A 15,883-nucleotide genomic window follows, 5' to 3' on the forward strand; every position below is an offset into this window, starting at 1 on the left:
GGGCCTCGCGCGGCCCGCGTCCCCCCGCCTCCCGCACAGACACACTGGCGGGGAGGGCTCCGCATTTTGTCTGCTCCGCAGACTCCCCCTCCCCGCTCCTCCACCCAATAATAATAAACCTCCGCGAGAAAGAGCCACATCCCCACCCCTTTCGCACACAAGGCTCTACCCCTTGGGGACAAGCTGAGAGACAGCCCACTTGCTAATTTCGCCCTAAAGCCTCCCCCAGGGAGGGCGGATGAAGTAGGCACAGCCTTTGCGGTCCCCCTCCTTCCCCCGTTATCCCTCGGTTAAGGGACGCCTCGTCACGCCGCGAAGGGCTTCAGGTGGCAAGACAAGCCTGAGTCAGAGACTCAGGGGGCAAGAACACGCGGAGCTCGCCCCTCGCACCCCTTACCTTGGCTCGCCGGGGCTCCGCCGCGCCCTGGCTCCCGGGCCGCCCGGACGCGCACTTGCGGCTGAAGCGATCCGAAGCCAGCCCAGCGTATGGACCCACAAGCGCTCTCGGCCCGCCGAGTCGAGGCGCAGAGTTCAGAGCGGAGGTAGGCAAGCGCGGGCCAGACTCCCGGGTCCCTTCATTCATCTGCGATTCCCAGGTGGACTTCCCTGGGTGCCAGAGGACGCACCTGGCTTCTGGATGAGCTTTATTTTACGTTCAGGCAAAGGCTTTCCCTTTCAGCCCAGGGACGGAGAGTTTCGCGCCTGCAGGGGCTGCAACGCTTCCCTCTGTAGCACACAGGCTGGCCTGTCGCAGCCCAGCCTCTAAGGCTCCAAGGAGAGCTGAAAGCGGCGCTGGCACCGCAGCAGCAGACGGGAAGGAGCTCCGGCAGCAGGAAGCTCTCCCGGAGCCAACGACAGGTTTCTCCGGCTCCTTCCCCGCAGTAAGGCTCCGGTTCCAGCCCCCTGGCGCCAAGCCTGCCGTGCCCCGTCCCTCCCCTGCGAGGAAGCGCTGCGAGGGAGGACAGCAGCGACCCGACCACGTTACCCCTTGTCCCCGCGCCGGTCCCGGCCCTGACCGGCCCCAACGATCCGGAGCTGGAGGAATGTCCTGGGTTTTGCCTATCTGTAGAAGCAAAATTCGCAGACCAAGAGACAAGTGCCGCCTGAAGCTCCAAATGACAGAGCGAATGTTCCATCCCCATGAGACCTGCATTTGATGTATTTGTCCCCTTGCCCTGTATCTGCATTCAAAGATGTCAAGTCTGACTGGAGCCCCCGTCTGTGCACCCAACGGAGCTCACCAGCACTATCCAAGAATGATAAAGTCAACAGGACAAAGGCAAAATAAGGAGTACAAAAGGGGCAGAAGTGGGTCCTATCAGAATAGAAACAGTTCAGGACCCTTCCAAGAATCACAGAAAGATGTCACTGGCACTGCAGCTGAGTTCTGAGATGACATTTATAAACTAGAAAGGCTTCCAGTTTTTACTGTGCATGATTTAGCACTTCTGAAATGCTATCATTCAAAATGTGAATCAGAAAACACCCAAGAAAAGGTGAACCACCACCTCTCCATGGATATGGCTTCCAGCCCTGTCACCACTCTTGATAATTAGTGAGGGTGATACCCCTCATAACAGTGTTTATTTTTGTAAATATAAACAAATTATATCATATATGCTTATATATAAATAATAAATAAGATTAAAATTTCTTAGCTTTTTTCCCCCAGTTTCCTTTCCAGATGTCTGTATTTCCATACTTCAGATTTAGGCTCTGTTACTTTGTGGGCAAACTTTACGGTGCAGACAGGGTTCTCTGTGCTTCTGGAGCACCAATGTACTTAAGAGGCTCCTGTTCATGGTAATTCAGGGCTGCACTTTTTACCCAACCAACCAAACATCTCTCCAAACCCAACCTCCAATATCTGGCGGAAAATAGTGGTCACTTTAAAACAATTGCACAAAAAATAGGAAAAGCATGGAAAAAGAGAGAAGCAAGACCATTTATGCAAAATATTGCTAATGTAAAACAACAAATATTTAGTGCTGTAATGCAGGAATCAAACCATAATTTGTGATTCATAGCAGAGATTAGGTAGCCCTGTCAAAAATTCTAATAACAATAAATGAAAACTTGTATCCAAGAGGTGCAGTACATGGTTCAGACTGCAAAAACAGCTTGGCCTTGGCTGAGGATGGCTTCTCTTCAGCTGTAGAACTGTGAATTTCAAACCCAAGCCAATCTTGACTCCTAATCTCATACTAATTTCCTCCAATAGGAGAGCCACTGAAACTGGCGTTTCACAAGATTCAGCAGCACAAAAAAGAAAGCCTGAGTTCTGGTTTGTTGGTGATTTTATGGAAATCACTGCATACACAACCATTATCTAGCTTAAATAATACTTGGTCGAATAGAGCCACAGTTCCCTCAGACTATGACTTATTTCTACACAGCTGCTGTTTAGCCTACCTTACAACTGAGTTTGATGTATCACAGTTCATATTCATACACTATCCATACCACAGACTTGTTTTCTGGTACCATGGCATATAGACATTTTAATGCAGTGTTCAAATAATTCATTAACATCTAACCACTTGTAGAAAGAAGCATATCTCATTATCTTACAAGTAATTTGACTTCACTTGACTTTTCCCCTAATTTTCACCTTGCATTTCCCTTCCTAGGAAATACAAATCACTACAGGTTCTTCATTTTCTAGTTCTCTAGAACAACTGACTAATTTACTTGAATAAGGGCAGATAGGAATACAAATTTATATTCACGAAGCAAGAGAAGGGAGCAATTTAAATGCTCATTGGTAACAGGATGGAACCAAAGCAGAAGAGAGATATCCAAACTAAATGAAAATGAGGACAGGGCCACGCATGAACTGTCCAAACAAGAATGCTCCACCCTAAAGCACACACCAGAAAGCAGCTGCCACACACATCAAGCTTCCACTGCCTGGCACTGGAACACACTTCAGACCAAGCATCTCTGTGCTCTAACCTCACAACACACAAGCTCATCACTCAAAGAAAGCTGACACAGAGCAGGTATGTTTTGGAGCCTGAGCTACTGCTGAGATGATAAACTCAGAGCTCACTGCTTTAAACCCACAATCAAACACAGATGCTTTTATGAACAAATTTTGGTGCTATCTGGTTAGTAACATTTCCTTCTCTAGTAGTTAAGGTCAGTTAAGGTCAGAATGTCTAATAAATCAGCTATATTTCTCCCTATGAGGCCAAAAAAATCAGCTACTAAGTCCATTCCCACTTGTTTTATCTTAATCGACTTCCCCAACCCACTCTCACAATTTTGTCAGAGCAGTAACATGAAGGAACACAATTACATAATTCCAGCATTAATGTGAGCAGTAAGAACTATCACTGCCAGAGAAGGGGACAAAAAGTATACCTAAAACTTGCGCTGCAGTATGTCAGTCATCATTACCTGGGAAGTTTGCTGCTTCACTACACCAGTCCTTGAGAACAAACAATTTTTCAAGTTGTTTCTGATACATTTATTGTCTGACTTGGTTTTTACATTAAATTAACACACACAATGGATTTGATATTGTTACAGGGAACAAACTTGCCCTAGGAGTTTCCAACTCCAAACATACCAACAAGTTGTAAGAACCTTGACTCAGTGGAAGGATGAATTCTCACCAGAATGCATCCAGAATCAGAAAAGCCCCAAGTTTTTTTTCATTTTACACATAACTAAATATTCTTCATGTTAAGTCATCATCAGGCTTTTATCGCTATAAATTCCCTTCAACAGCAGGTCACATTATATAATTTAATGTATCAATATGCATTTTTTTTGTAAGCTGTTAACATTCAAAATATTTGCTCATTATATTATGTAACAGTACATTACATATAAATTGCTAACAAACCCTACCTTCAGTTCAGTATTTCTTTCTTAGAATTACCATCTTTCATTAATATTGAATAAAAGGTGATTTTATCTGTACCTTTTATTTCAAAGGTCATTGACAACATGCAGCTCCAACCAAAGAAAGGCAAAATATTAACTATAAAAATACTTTAGAGAAACAAACAAAAATCTAGTGATTTATTAAACTGCAGATTGCTCTAACCCCCACACTTTTTTTATGCCAAGAAATAAATATCTGATTCAGCAGGCAGACCAACAGAGTGCAAATGACTCAGATGGTTGGATAAGATATACAGAACAATTTTGAATAAAATTTCAAAACTAGGTATGTCTTGCTTACGCAAGGTTCAGAAGAGATACAAATCGTTTAAGAAAGGGAATATGCCCGCTCACACATAGCTTTCTGTGAACAGAATGAATTTTTATAATAAGAAAGCATGGCAATCTTTAATGAAGATGGTCAATGAGAAGCCTTTTCCTCTCCAGTATTTCACACAAATACTACAAATATGCAGAAAAGAATACTAAGAACTCCTTCAAACATATAACAAATATAGCTAATTTGTGTAACTCTCTAGAGAGAGGCTTCTTCTCTTTGCTGTAGAAGCAAGGATAAACTTTCCATTGTACTTGTTTTAAAGAAAAAGCTAGCAGTAAATAGAAAATTTAGTTACAGTCATGCAAGATAAAAGCTGTTTCCACAATGTTTTCATTCATGTTGATTTTCATATTTCAGCCAGAAAGGTATCTTTTTGTACTTTTGGATAACCCATCACATTTTACTTCATCTGAACAAAAATATCTCTCCTTTTCCTCTTAGTGATAGAAGAGTTACTGGCATATGCAGTCACACAATAGCATCACCTCACTCTGTTAAAGAAAACACACTTCTATCTTGAATTACCTTCCAGGCATTAATATGATAGAAAAAAAGTTAAAGCAACAATATGAAAAATTGTTTATTTCTTATACTAGAAAATAAGGAAATTCAATTCAACTTTGCATAGTATAATTTCAATTAATTTTACTACTTTAAATACTAATGGTCTGACACATAACTAATATGCATCTCTAAAATGTCAAATTAAAAAAAAAAACCAAACTACTATAAAATAGCATCAATCCATGTTAAATATTGTCAAGTTTTCCCTACTTCTCTCCTCATTCAGCAAACTTCTGTGACAAATTGAAAAACACTTGATTTTTTCCCTGTTTTCTTAATCTATGCAATCAAAAGCTTCTGCCTTTTTGCAGCTTTTCTGTTTTATTTTCCTGCTGCTGAATCAGAATTACAATTGGTATCTGTTCAAATTAATACTGGGTCCCTTTACAAGTAAGTCAAAATCAACCAGAAGAGCTTTCAAGCAAACCACAATGTTTTCTACTAACTCAAGCAAATGGTCCCACTGCTTTTGCAGGATTTGTGATTAAATTATATGCCTGAATTACAAGGGCATACTACTAATACCCTTTGGCTTTGCACCCCATTTTTTGCAGCAGCTCGTAATCACTTTGCAATGTTCAAGTATGAGCGAAAAATTTCCAGCAGAGGTTTAAAAATTCAGTTTTCTGATTTCCCCATTCCTGAATTTAACTTGCAGTCTCTCAGCTGAGACTACATAGCTTCTCTGATAATTCTGAAGCCAGATGAAAACCTTCCAGTTCTACCAACCAATACTGATAACCTAAAGCAAGGTATTCAAAACTGTGCGTAAGAAAATACTTAAACATTTAGAAGTTTATCTAGATAGTTTAAATGTGACTACCAAGCACCATCCAGATGGCTTCAGAACAACATATAACTGTATTGGTACACTATCCAATTACACTTTTGCATAATTGGATAGTGTATATATCCAACTTTGACATTTATTCATACAAATAGTCAGGTGATACTCAAGTTCAATTTCAAATTGTTTTTATTCTGCTGGCAATTGGGGCAACAGTAAGAATGCACCCCTGTACCCTGAAACTACTTCACATCCATGTTCAGCATGTGAATCTATCCACTAAAGGAACTTTTCAGTTACTTCAATTTTGAGAAAAGGGGTGGGGTGAAACAACAAAAAAGCAAACCCCCCAGTTTGTAAGGAGGGGCACTGTATTGGCTGTGATACAGCTGAATTGAAAGATGGCTCACATTTCCTTTCTCTGAACAAAGCTCTGAACAAGGCCCAGAATATTCAAGCCTAAGTGATCCAAGGTCTCCTGTTAGTTGTCATATTAAAACTGACATGAAGCACAGACATTATTGTGTGATACTACACAGAGATTAGCATAAGAACACTAACCTTCAATAAACCACTAAGCTGATTTTACAGGAAACATATATTCAATAAAGCATTTTATACTAAGCTATTCTTATTATGAAATGGAGACAAGGAAAAATAACATTGCTAATAGAAGAGATGTTAACAGATCTCAGTCAAACTATCAGCACGTCAGAGTAGACTAGAAACTACTGTTACTTTCAGTGTCCGAGTTCAGTTTTGTGCTGTGTATGTAATAACACAAAAGGTGACATTTCTTCCCTCTGCATTTTTCTTAGCAAATTGTATACATACATATTATGCATAAAGTTCTGTTACACACAGACTAACATTCTAGGATAATAGCTACCTAAAGTCCAACTGAGGTATATTAAATATTGAGTTGTTTTCAGTCATTGTAGACCATGAGCCATGCAACCATCACAACAGCAACTCCGAACACTGGCAGCATAATGAGGTTCTTGTACTTTTGCCATGATGATTGTTCAACTTCTATCTCATCCCTTCTTCTCTTATTCTTTCTTCGCCCTTTTAATCTGTTTTCAAAAGCTTCCAGTTCAGCCTAAATAAAGAGAACCACAAGTAGTTGACATTTGTGTCAGAATTAAAAACAAGGAAATGTGAAGTTTTTAAGCAACATTCCCAAATAACATTTAGTAAAAGTAACTGTCAGCCAATGGAAGTTGCACATCTCAGAGATGGGATGGTAGCACTGCATCCCACAGGTACAAAGCACTTTGCTTTCAAGTATTAAACCATTGTTTAGTTTCCTATAAAAACATTGCCAAAAATGCAGCCAACTGAAGTTTTACAAGCTCAGTTTTTCAACTCAGGCTGAATATATTAAGCTAAAATAAGATTGTTATTTCCATGAAATATGTTAAAAATACATTTTTTTTTCTTATTAAAAAACATGCATGCATTTAAGCTATTTTACTAACTTATATAAGAGCACTGGCTGAAATCTTCAAAGACCTCCCCTTGTAATAAAGATGCACTCTGCCAAAAATAAATTAATAAAAACATAAATAACTAAAAATCTATCCTATTTCCCTCAATTATTTATATTTTCATGCTCACTAAATTTTAGATTAATTGCTATCATCTTAGATATGCACAAAAATATTCCATTTGTTAAGTGTCATAACTTAACATTTAATCACTCATATGACTGTCGGAGGTATATAATGTCCTTCAATAAGAAGCCCATGCTCATAGGCCCAAAAATGGAGCAAAGCAATTACTAAAGTAAGAATGCCAGGCTTCCAACAAAGAATGGCAGTTTCAGGGGCCTGTCTGGAATAAATAATAGGATCCTCTGATCCCTGTTCCTCATCCCCCTCCACATTTTTTTTAAAAGGGCACCAAGAGGATACAGACAAAACTCATTTGAGGGTACAAAGCTGAAATAAAACTGGAACTAGGCAGCCTAGAATAAAGAGCGAAGACTAGGATGAGGCTCCAATGAGAAGCCATCTAATTGCTAGGAAAATTAGAAAAGATGCTCTAAAGACCTGAGACAGATTACAATCAGAAAAGGTCTGACGATTACCTGGATTTTTGGTCAAGTTGTCAGCTACTAGAGAAAACATGGTGCAAGGCACTAGGGAGCAGAAAATCCAGATGGAGTGAAAGGGAAAACTGATGGGAGTAGCAGAGTGCAGCAAGCCGGGACTGGCCGAGCAAAAGGTGCAAGACTGAGCTGAACCAGAGGAATCGTGGACAGTGAATAGAGACAAAGCCTGGCTATGAGAGGAAATAAATCTACATACTACTACAGACTACTGCTGCAGTGCTGCCAGGAAGAGGGACTAAGACAATACAGTAGGTGCATTAAAGAAATGAGAATAAGACTGTTTTGGGAAATGGACAGAGTAGTAGTTCAGTAAACAAAATCTTCCCTCAGAACTCAAGGTTGCCTGATGTCTGATCTTCCTCCACTGACAGCAAATATTTGTCAGAGTGTCACAAAGCAGCTCTTCCCTTCCTGTGCCAGTTACCACTGTTAGTAGGAGAAAGGGACCTATTTTGATGTCTATTCCTTTGTACCTAGTAAAGGCAGAAATTGTGGGCACCTCTCTGATGATATGGCAGAAGAGTTCAGACAAAGTCACACAGCCTACTTGAAACAAGATTACTCTCAACTAGATAATCCTCCCTTAGAAGAGCAAAGAATGTTTAATGAAACAGTGTTTCAAAATCCAAAATCTGGAGGCAAGGGCAGAGTTTTTATGGTTTTATACACAACATGGCAGTATTTCATTTTAGACAGACACTAAGTAAAATTTGGGGCTTCTACAGTTACTATACACTTGTGATCTGTACATTTTAAAAGCAGAAAACTCCATGAATTGCAATAATCTGAATTAAAATACAGGGCTCAAACAAAATTATGTAATAGCTGTTGAATTGCTTTCCTAGTGAACTCTGTAAAAACCTGTCTAAAAATAAATACATAACAAAAAAAACCAAAACACAGAATGAAAAAAGATTTGTAGGCACAGAATATGAGAGAGAAGCCATCACTATCCTTGAAAAGCTACCTACAGATTTGGGGTAACTGTCACATTCCTGAAGTATCACCTTAATGACCTCTGAAGTAATGGCTGTGCCCAGTCTTCAAACAACCTCAACTTTTCAAGCTAAACAAGCCTCGGGTTTTTATTTAGGTAAGAACCTAACTTCTTTGTATATAAACATATTAAAAGTAACATGAAATTTATTTATTTAAACTGTATACTCAAGACTTCTAGTTTAGTGTTGCTCAGGCACTGGACTTTGTTCTTTCATGTGTTATTCACTATATTCTTCCTGCACTGAAAGGAGTAGCATTCCCATGGGAAAATGTAGCTAAATGAATGCAAGTAACAGTGACTATACAGTCACAAAGTGTATTTTCTGAAAGTGAGGACATATTTTTATTAATAGGGGAATAGGCGAATTAATAGGGGAGGTTGACTTTTTAACTTCTAAGGATCTGTTTACATTTTTTTCTTTGTACAAAAAAAAAGGAAACGAAATCTTTCATACAACTCAATAAATTACACTTCAGATTCAAGACCCTAACTTTCAGTATTGAAACTCTCAACAGTTACTTGAAAATGTAACCAAATCTTTTACAATGGTGAGGGACAGAGAGAGCTTGGTCTGAGTTGTTAAATAATCAAAGCACTGATCTTTTTTCCACCTCTAGCAATTGTGAAAACCCTGGCCTCATAGGGTGCCTCTGAATTAGAAGCAGAAGGAAAGTTTGGCTGCAAGGGCCATGACAAGAAGCCTAGCCAAGCTGTCTCTTCCACTAAGAAACAAGTGATTCCATCTGTAAATGGTATGAGCAAAAGTTGCTACTATATGTAGCAAATAACAAAATATAAATGCACAGACTTACTAGAGTACTAATTTGTATATAAAACATTTAATGAAGTATTAATCAAAATAGGTTTAAGAAACTGTGACTAATAGATGAACAGTTCTAATGAACACTATAAAAATGTGCTAATGACATTGAGGAAGGTGGTACAACACACTAACTTTTGTCAGAAGGGAGTGTACTCAAAAATATACTCAACATCCTACGATAGTGATGTCTTCCAATTTCCATCAACAGATGGCAGATTATGAGTTCAAACTGGACAGGAACCAATGTTACATAAAAAGGCTGCAGTAGCTGAAGTTAGTACTTGTGTGCAGTTCTAGAGCCTATTTATTAGTTACAGCTGTACCTTTTTTTTTTACTATTTTTGTCCTACTGCTTCCTAATGCACTATATAACTACCAACTCTTTAATTAACCTTTTAATAGGGTTCATTATGTATAGCTGAAGTTTTCTATCCCTGAAGTTGCATCCATCACAAAACACATATGCAGGAGCAGTTGCCATATATCGCATGAAGTTACTACTGTTGGGCTGGAACTGTGAGAGTTCACAGAATGTACAAGTAGAAAGCAATGGTGGTGTGACTGCAGAGAGAAACAATCACTGCTGAAGAGTCCAGCCAAAATCCAGCACACTATGTTGGTGGAGTGAATCTGCTACTGTTTCAGAGAAGCCCCTTTACTGATACTTTATTAGAGGGACTATAAGTTAAGTGATTTTGATTAGAAAGCATTAGTAATTGGGTGGGATGCCTTCTGGAATGCATGAAAACACTCAGTGCAAGACAAACATCGCAACTCTGGCTTTCTAGCTCTAGAACTGTAAGCATGTCCTTTACATGTTTAAATGCCCACTAGCACATTTCAGTACTTAGCTTGCAGAACCAACACCTACAGATTTCCTCTGCCCAATGTGTTTCAGACATCTGTACACAAATTACATTTCCTGACCTATATGCCAGAAGTAACATTTCCAGGGTCAGCTTAGAGAGCAAGAAGAATTAGATGAACTGTCTAGGAGTTATATGAGGGAATATGTGTTCGATACTGTAGACAGCTGAGATATGAATGTTGCAATAAACATTGCAGGATGATCACAAAACAGTGCCTGGTGCCCTGGACAATAGACACATAACCATGCTTTTCCTGCAGGATGAGAAGACAAGGCTCCCCTCTGACAAACAAAAACAGGCCTTGCCAGAGCACTGTAAATGTAACACTTCCATTAATTGCTTAGAGAACTTACAAAGTGTGTGTAACAGAAGTTGTGATCCACAGAGAAACTGTCTATCCTAATGAGATTGGGGAAATGGCACAAGTGGATCAGCTCTGTAGGCCTCCCTTGCTCCCTCCCTGTCAAGCAGGGAGTAAGCCACTGACCCTTAATACAAACAGTGTGACATGCAGGTGAAAACACAAGTGGTAAGCTAAATACATAGATGCTGTGATAATTGAGTAAAAGGAGTCAGAAAGCACACACTGGACTTGGAATATGATTTAGTGTCAAATGCTCACTCAGGCCCAGGCACACATGCATGAACTGGCTGGAAAGCGGGCAGACTCCAGATGACAAACCTGACCTAGCCATCACCACCAACTGAGCTTGCAGTGTCAGCCTGAATGTGATTAGTATCAGCACCTCCAGGCAGCTGGCACAGCAGCTTTGTGGATTACAATGCCGACCACATAACCTCGCCACCAACAGCAATTACACTAAATACATGTTTCCCCCCCACCCCGGAGACCTTGAAGGACAAAGACTCATCTAGCTGTCCTTGTTCTTTCACGATGGGAGGGGGGAGAAGGGGAGCTTCACCCAATATTTAAATCTTGCAATATTCAGCATTCTGTGGTGTTTATGCTGTATGAAGTGTTTGATCAAAATAAAAGCGTACTTAGTATTTTAAAAATAAATTACATTATACAAAGTTATAGGAATACAAGGTTACCATTTTGCACAAAATTATGGGAATTGTTTGGGAAAATGTGGCCTCTTAACCATTGTAAATAATTTACATCACACAGAATCTGGTACCAGCTGACAGGAATGACTGTGCATACCACATTAAAAACTACACTGCTTTAATTGCATGTAAATTAGATTATTTACTAATAATAATTTACTAAGAAGAACAAGGTCAGGAAGATGTGGATGAGGAAGAAGAAAGGTTAATACCTGTTGTCTTCGCTTCTCCTCTTCAAGAGCAGCTTTGGCTTCTGCTTCTTTTATCTGTCCAGACATACAAAGTTATAATAAACTGTTGTAAACAGCAGCTAAACCTACTTTCTTACAGAGTCATAATTACTCTTATAGAATGGTTCTCAGCAAAAGTATGCAAGCTTTCCATCAAATGAACTCCACCATCCAAAAGTCATATGAAAAGAAGTCATGGGAGATACAATTGATAATTCTATAGAAATATTTTGCAGTGTTCAAGAAAGCAAATTAAATGCTAGAAAGCATTAAGAAAAAAAATGGTGCAGAAAAAATTGTCAATATGTAAACATGCCACATACTTGAATCTTTGCACCTGCATTCCATTTGGTCCTACAACAACAAATAACTATGAAGCCTGAACATACACAAAAGACAACAGGATGGAGTGGCCTCCATCTGAAGAGATGCATAACTAGGATTTATCAGGTGAATAACAGGACACCAAATCCTGAGGAGTGTGCAGATGCCAAATTGGGATAAAACATCAATAATTATTTTTCATAATGCAAAGGCATAAAATGAATTTACCAGGAGGTTGGCTCACAACAGAGGAAAGTATTCTACTCCCACAGAGTATTTGGGTAAATCTAGAATTTCAGTGCTACAGGACATTTGTAGATGCCAAAAGTTTATGTCAACTGAAAAACAACCAGGCATGTTAACAGGAGATAAATCCAACAAAGGCCATTAGACAGAAAGACACCATCTCACCCTCTTAAGTTCCCACAGTCAGTAATCACTAAGTAATAGCAGTAACAGAAAGAGTATATGGGGGAAGTTTATGTATCTCCCCCTTTTTATACATTTTTTTGGCTTTTAGCATTGCAGTCACTGAATCACTACCTTAGAAAAGTTAGAAGTGAAAACCTATTAATAACTTGAAATGAAAAAAAAATCTTGATCCTAGCAGCTGGATGATTTGCATACTAACAATGGAAATAGTTTACTAAATACTGTTTGCACAGGCAGAGCTGGTTACAAGTAATTTCCTATTCAAGAGCTTTTGATGACTAAGGAGGATGTTTTACCATACTGTAGCTCAAACAGCTGGCACTGAGGTCAGGGTCAAAAGCACAGTCCTATTTGCAGGTTTTCAGACAAATTTTTAAATTACTAAACCTCATATCAAATAAAAGCACTATTGATAATTTCATTAATATAGATACAATGGCAGAGTCTCTTTAGAAATGTGTGTAAAGCACCCTGGCTATCTGAAATCTGAAAGTCTGGTGTGCAAAAAACTGCGCAATGAGCCCCCTCATTTTTCACTGCCATCTAATGGCAAAACTTCAGCCACAAAAGAAAAAGTGACCTTCAAATGTGGAAAAGAGCAGCAGAAAAGCTTCTTTTAACACCGGTGTGGTCATATTTGTGTAAGATACATAGGTATAATGTACATAGATAAAGGGAACCTTAACCATTATAATCACAGCATGGGAAAACATTTCTAGAACTATTTCTTTAATAAAATGTACAGTAAAAGACACATTCAATTCCTAGGCACCTAGTGAGTAAGACATCCTTACTCACTAGGTGCCAGACATGAAAAGTTTTATTAAGAATTAATGCACTTTGGTTTTGGAAATTAATGGCTGTTTTGCAAATGTGCAAATTAATTTATCTTCGTAAATGTCTGCAGTTTTCAACAATTTTTTTTCCAGTCTGAACACATTAAACAGTAATAGACATAAATAAACTACTTTCATCAAGTGCCTATAATAGGAGACCATTCTAGTATGTCATTTGCATAGTACGTCAACATAGGCAACAAAAGGTGCCTAGAAAGAATTTAAATAAAACTTCATTACCTTATATAAAACCCCAAAACAAGTAAATACACATTCTTCTGTGAGGAAGGTACACATAGCTAGGATATGCCATCCAGTATGTCTGTGGCATTGCTTACAGGAGAAGCTTGTAGCCATTTGCTCACTGCATTAGACCATTTCTCCCTGTGGATTACAACACTGGGGCGAGAAACTGGTAGTAGTATCTGCTGGAGTCAAACAGCACTGACCCTGCACCACACTGAGACATGCTGATAGGTCTCAGCTCATGCAGTCTTACTGTGAGTTCACCCTGCTTTAGGGAAGGACTCCATACCCTATGCACTTATCCTCACATTCTTACTGAGATTCATTGACAGCTGGACTGGCAGTCTCCCAGAATCAGTACTAGATCCGCACAATTAGTCGAATTAAAACCAGTTACTATGGCCTTTCATCATTTTAATGAACCTTTTAACCTAATTGTTGACTCAGCTTATGTTGCAGATGTTGTACAATGAGCAAATTGTTCCCTTTTAAAAGAAGTTAATAATGCTAATTTGTTTCTTTTGCTAAAGGCTTTATAAACAGCTGTTTTGCAACGCATGTATCCTTTTTATGTTTTGCATATTAAAAGCCATACGAACGCACCAAAATTTCTTGCAAAAAGTAATGCTCGTGCTAATGCATTAGCTAATCCTATTTGGGCAATTCCTTAGCCAAATAAACTAGCCCAAGCTAAAACATCTCACACCCTTTTTTCATCAAAATGTACACACATTGTGTAAACAGTTTTCACTAACACCTACAGAAGCTTGTGCTATTGTTAGTGCCTGCCCAGATTGTCATAACTTTAATAGACCTTTACCTTTAAAAGTAAATACCCATAGTCTTTTAGCCTTATAGCTTTAGCAGACTAATGTTACACACATTTCAAAACTTAGTAGTTTTAAATCTGTACATGTATCCATTGACACCCTTTCCGCTGTTATATGGGCTTCTGCTCATGCTAGAGAAAAAGCCCGTGATGTCATTTTGCACTGGCAGCAAGCCTTTGCTGCTTTGGGCATACCTGCCTGTGTGAAAACTGACAATAGGCCAGCCTACACCTCTCAGAAAATTAAAAATTTTTTACGTTTTTGAGGCATCTCTCACAAATTTAATATTCCTCATTCTCCCACTAGTTAAGCTGTTATTGAACATGCTCATCACACACTTAAAACTGTTCTAGAAAAACAAAAAGGGAGAATGCAAGGGGAAACCCCACAGTCCAGACTTTTAAAAGCTGTATATACCATAAATCACTTGACTCATTAAAACAATCCCTCAATTTTAAATCATTTTTATTCCTTGCAGTCCACCAGTGAAAAAACATTTGCCTCGAGCTAAAGTATGGGTAAGAAATTTGTTTACCAGCCAGTGGGAAGGCCCCTGGGACCTTGTCACTTGGAGATGTGGATACACTTGTGTTTCCACAGCATTTGCCCCTGATTGCAATGACAACACCAAATTTTGGTCATCAAGTACTCAATGGGCTGTTTCCTAACTTTCTTCACAAATAGCGCCTGCTAAAGCATTGAGACTGTTAAACAAGTTAGGATGTTGGTTAGCTTGGCAAACTAACGCTACTTCGCTTGCTTTAGCCGGATTATTAACAGATGTTGGTTTGCTAAAGCATGCTACACTGCAAAATAGAGCTGCCATTGATTTTTTGTTATTAGCACATGGACATGGATGTGAAGATTTCAATAGAATGTGTTGTATGAATTTGTCTGATCATTCAAAATCTATTCATGCCCACATTAAAGAATTACAAACAAGTGTGTCAAAATTGCGTGAAGAATCAGAATCTGATTGGCTCAATAGTTTGTTTGGCAATCGGCAAATTGCTGGATAGGTCAAAAATCTGCTCAAAATTGGATGCCTAATCCTATTACTTTTTGCATCCTGCTCATTGTGCCGTGTTTATTGTCTTTTGCAAAGGGCCCTGCAAAAGTCGAAAAGGCTGCCTTTGTAACACAAAAAAAGGGGGGAACCTGAGGAGATTGACAGCTGGACTGGCAATCTCCCAGAATCGGACCTGAAACTAGTCAGAATTTACCCGTGAGAATATTACAGTGAAATTTTGCAATTTTAGTGAAACCCACAGAGGCGGCCAAGAAGATATCAATGAGAGAAGATGTTCTGGACACAAGGGGAGGATGTTCTTGTTATGGGACTGTAGTGAGTTGAACCTGAGTTGATGGACAGTCTTTTAGACCAATTACGCTTCTCACAATTTACATATTTAAACCGCACGGAAAGGCGAGACTTCCCCTTTTGTCGGAGGTCGCCTGCTGGAAGGTGGGGGGGCTCTGAGCCTCCCGGCCCCGCCGGGCCGGGCCGGGGCCACTGCCCCT

At 39.3% G+C, this 15,883-nt stretch overlaps 2 protein-coding genes across 4 annotated transcripts in view; both read right to left on the bottom strand.

Annotated features, from left to right (window-relative positions):
- Positions 1 to 613, bottom strand: part of CORIN (corin, serine peptidase) — a 125,317-nt gene extending 124,704 nt beyond the window's left edge. For all 3 annotated transcript variants that reach the window (XM_017744346.1, XM_017744344.1, XM_017744343.1), the window contains exon 1: positions 398 to 613. In XM_017744346.1, the coding sequence (XP_017599835.1) occupies positions 398 to 583 (186 nt within the window). In that variant the 5' untranslated portion in view covers positions 584 to 613. The remainder of the gene's footprint in view (positions 1 to 397) is intronic.
- Positions 614 to 3,447: 2,834 nt separating this feature from the next.
- The window catches only part of NFXL1 (nuclear transcription factor, X-box binding like 1), a 54,672-nt gene continuing 42,236 nt past the window's right edge, over positions 3,448 to 15,883 (bottom strand). Inside the window, exons 21-22 of the mRNA XM_017744295.1 lie at positions 11,677 to 11,730; positions 3,448 to 6,687 (exon numbers count right to left, since the gene is read on the bottom strand). Coding sequence (XP_017599784.1) covers positions 6,514 to 6,687; positions 11,677 to 11,730 — 228 coding nt within the window. The 3' untranslated portion in view covers positions 3,448 to 6,513. The remainder of the gene's footprint in view (positions 6,688 to 11,676; positions 11,731 to 15,883) is intronic.

This window comes from Corvus brachyrhynchos, unplaced genomic scaffold (assembly GCF_000691975.1).
Source record: "Corvus brachyrhynchos isolate BGI_N302 unplaced genomic scaffold, ASM69197v1 scaffold17, whole genome shotgun sequence".
Classification (NCBI taxonomy): Eukaryota; Metazoa; Chordata; class Aves; order Passeriformes; family Corvidae; genus Corvus; species Corvus brachyrhynchos.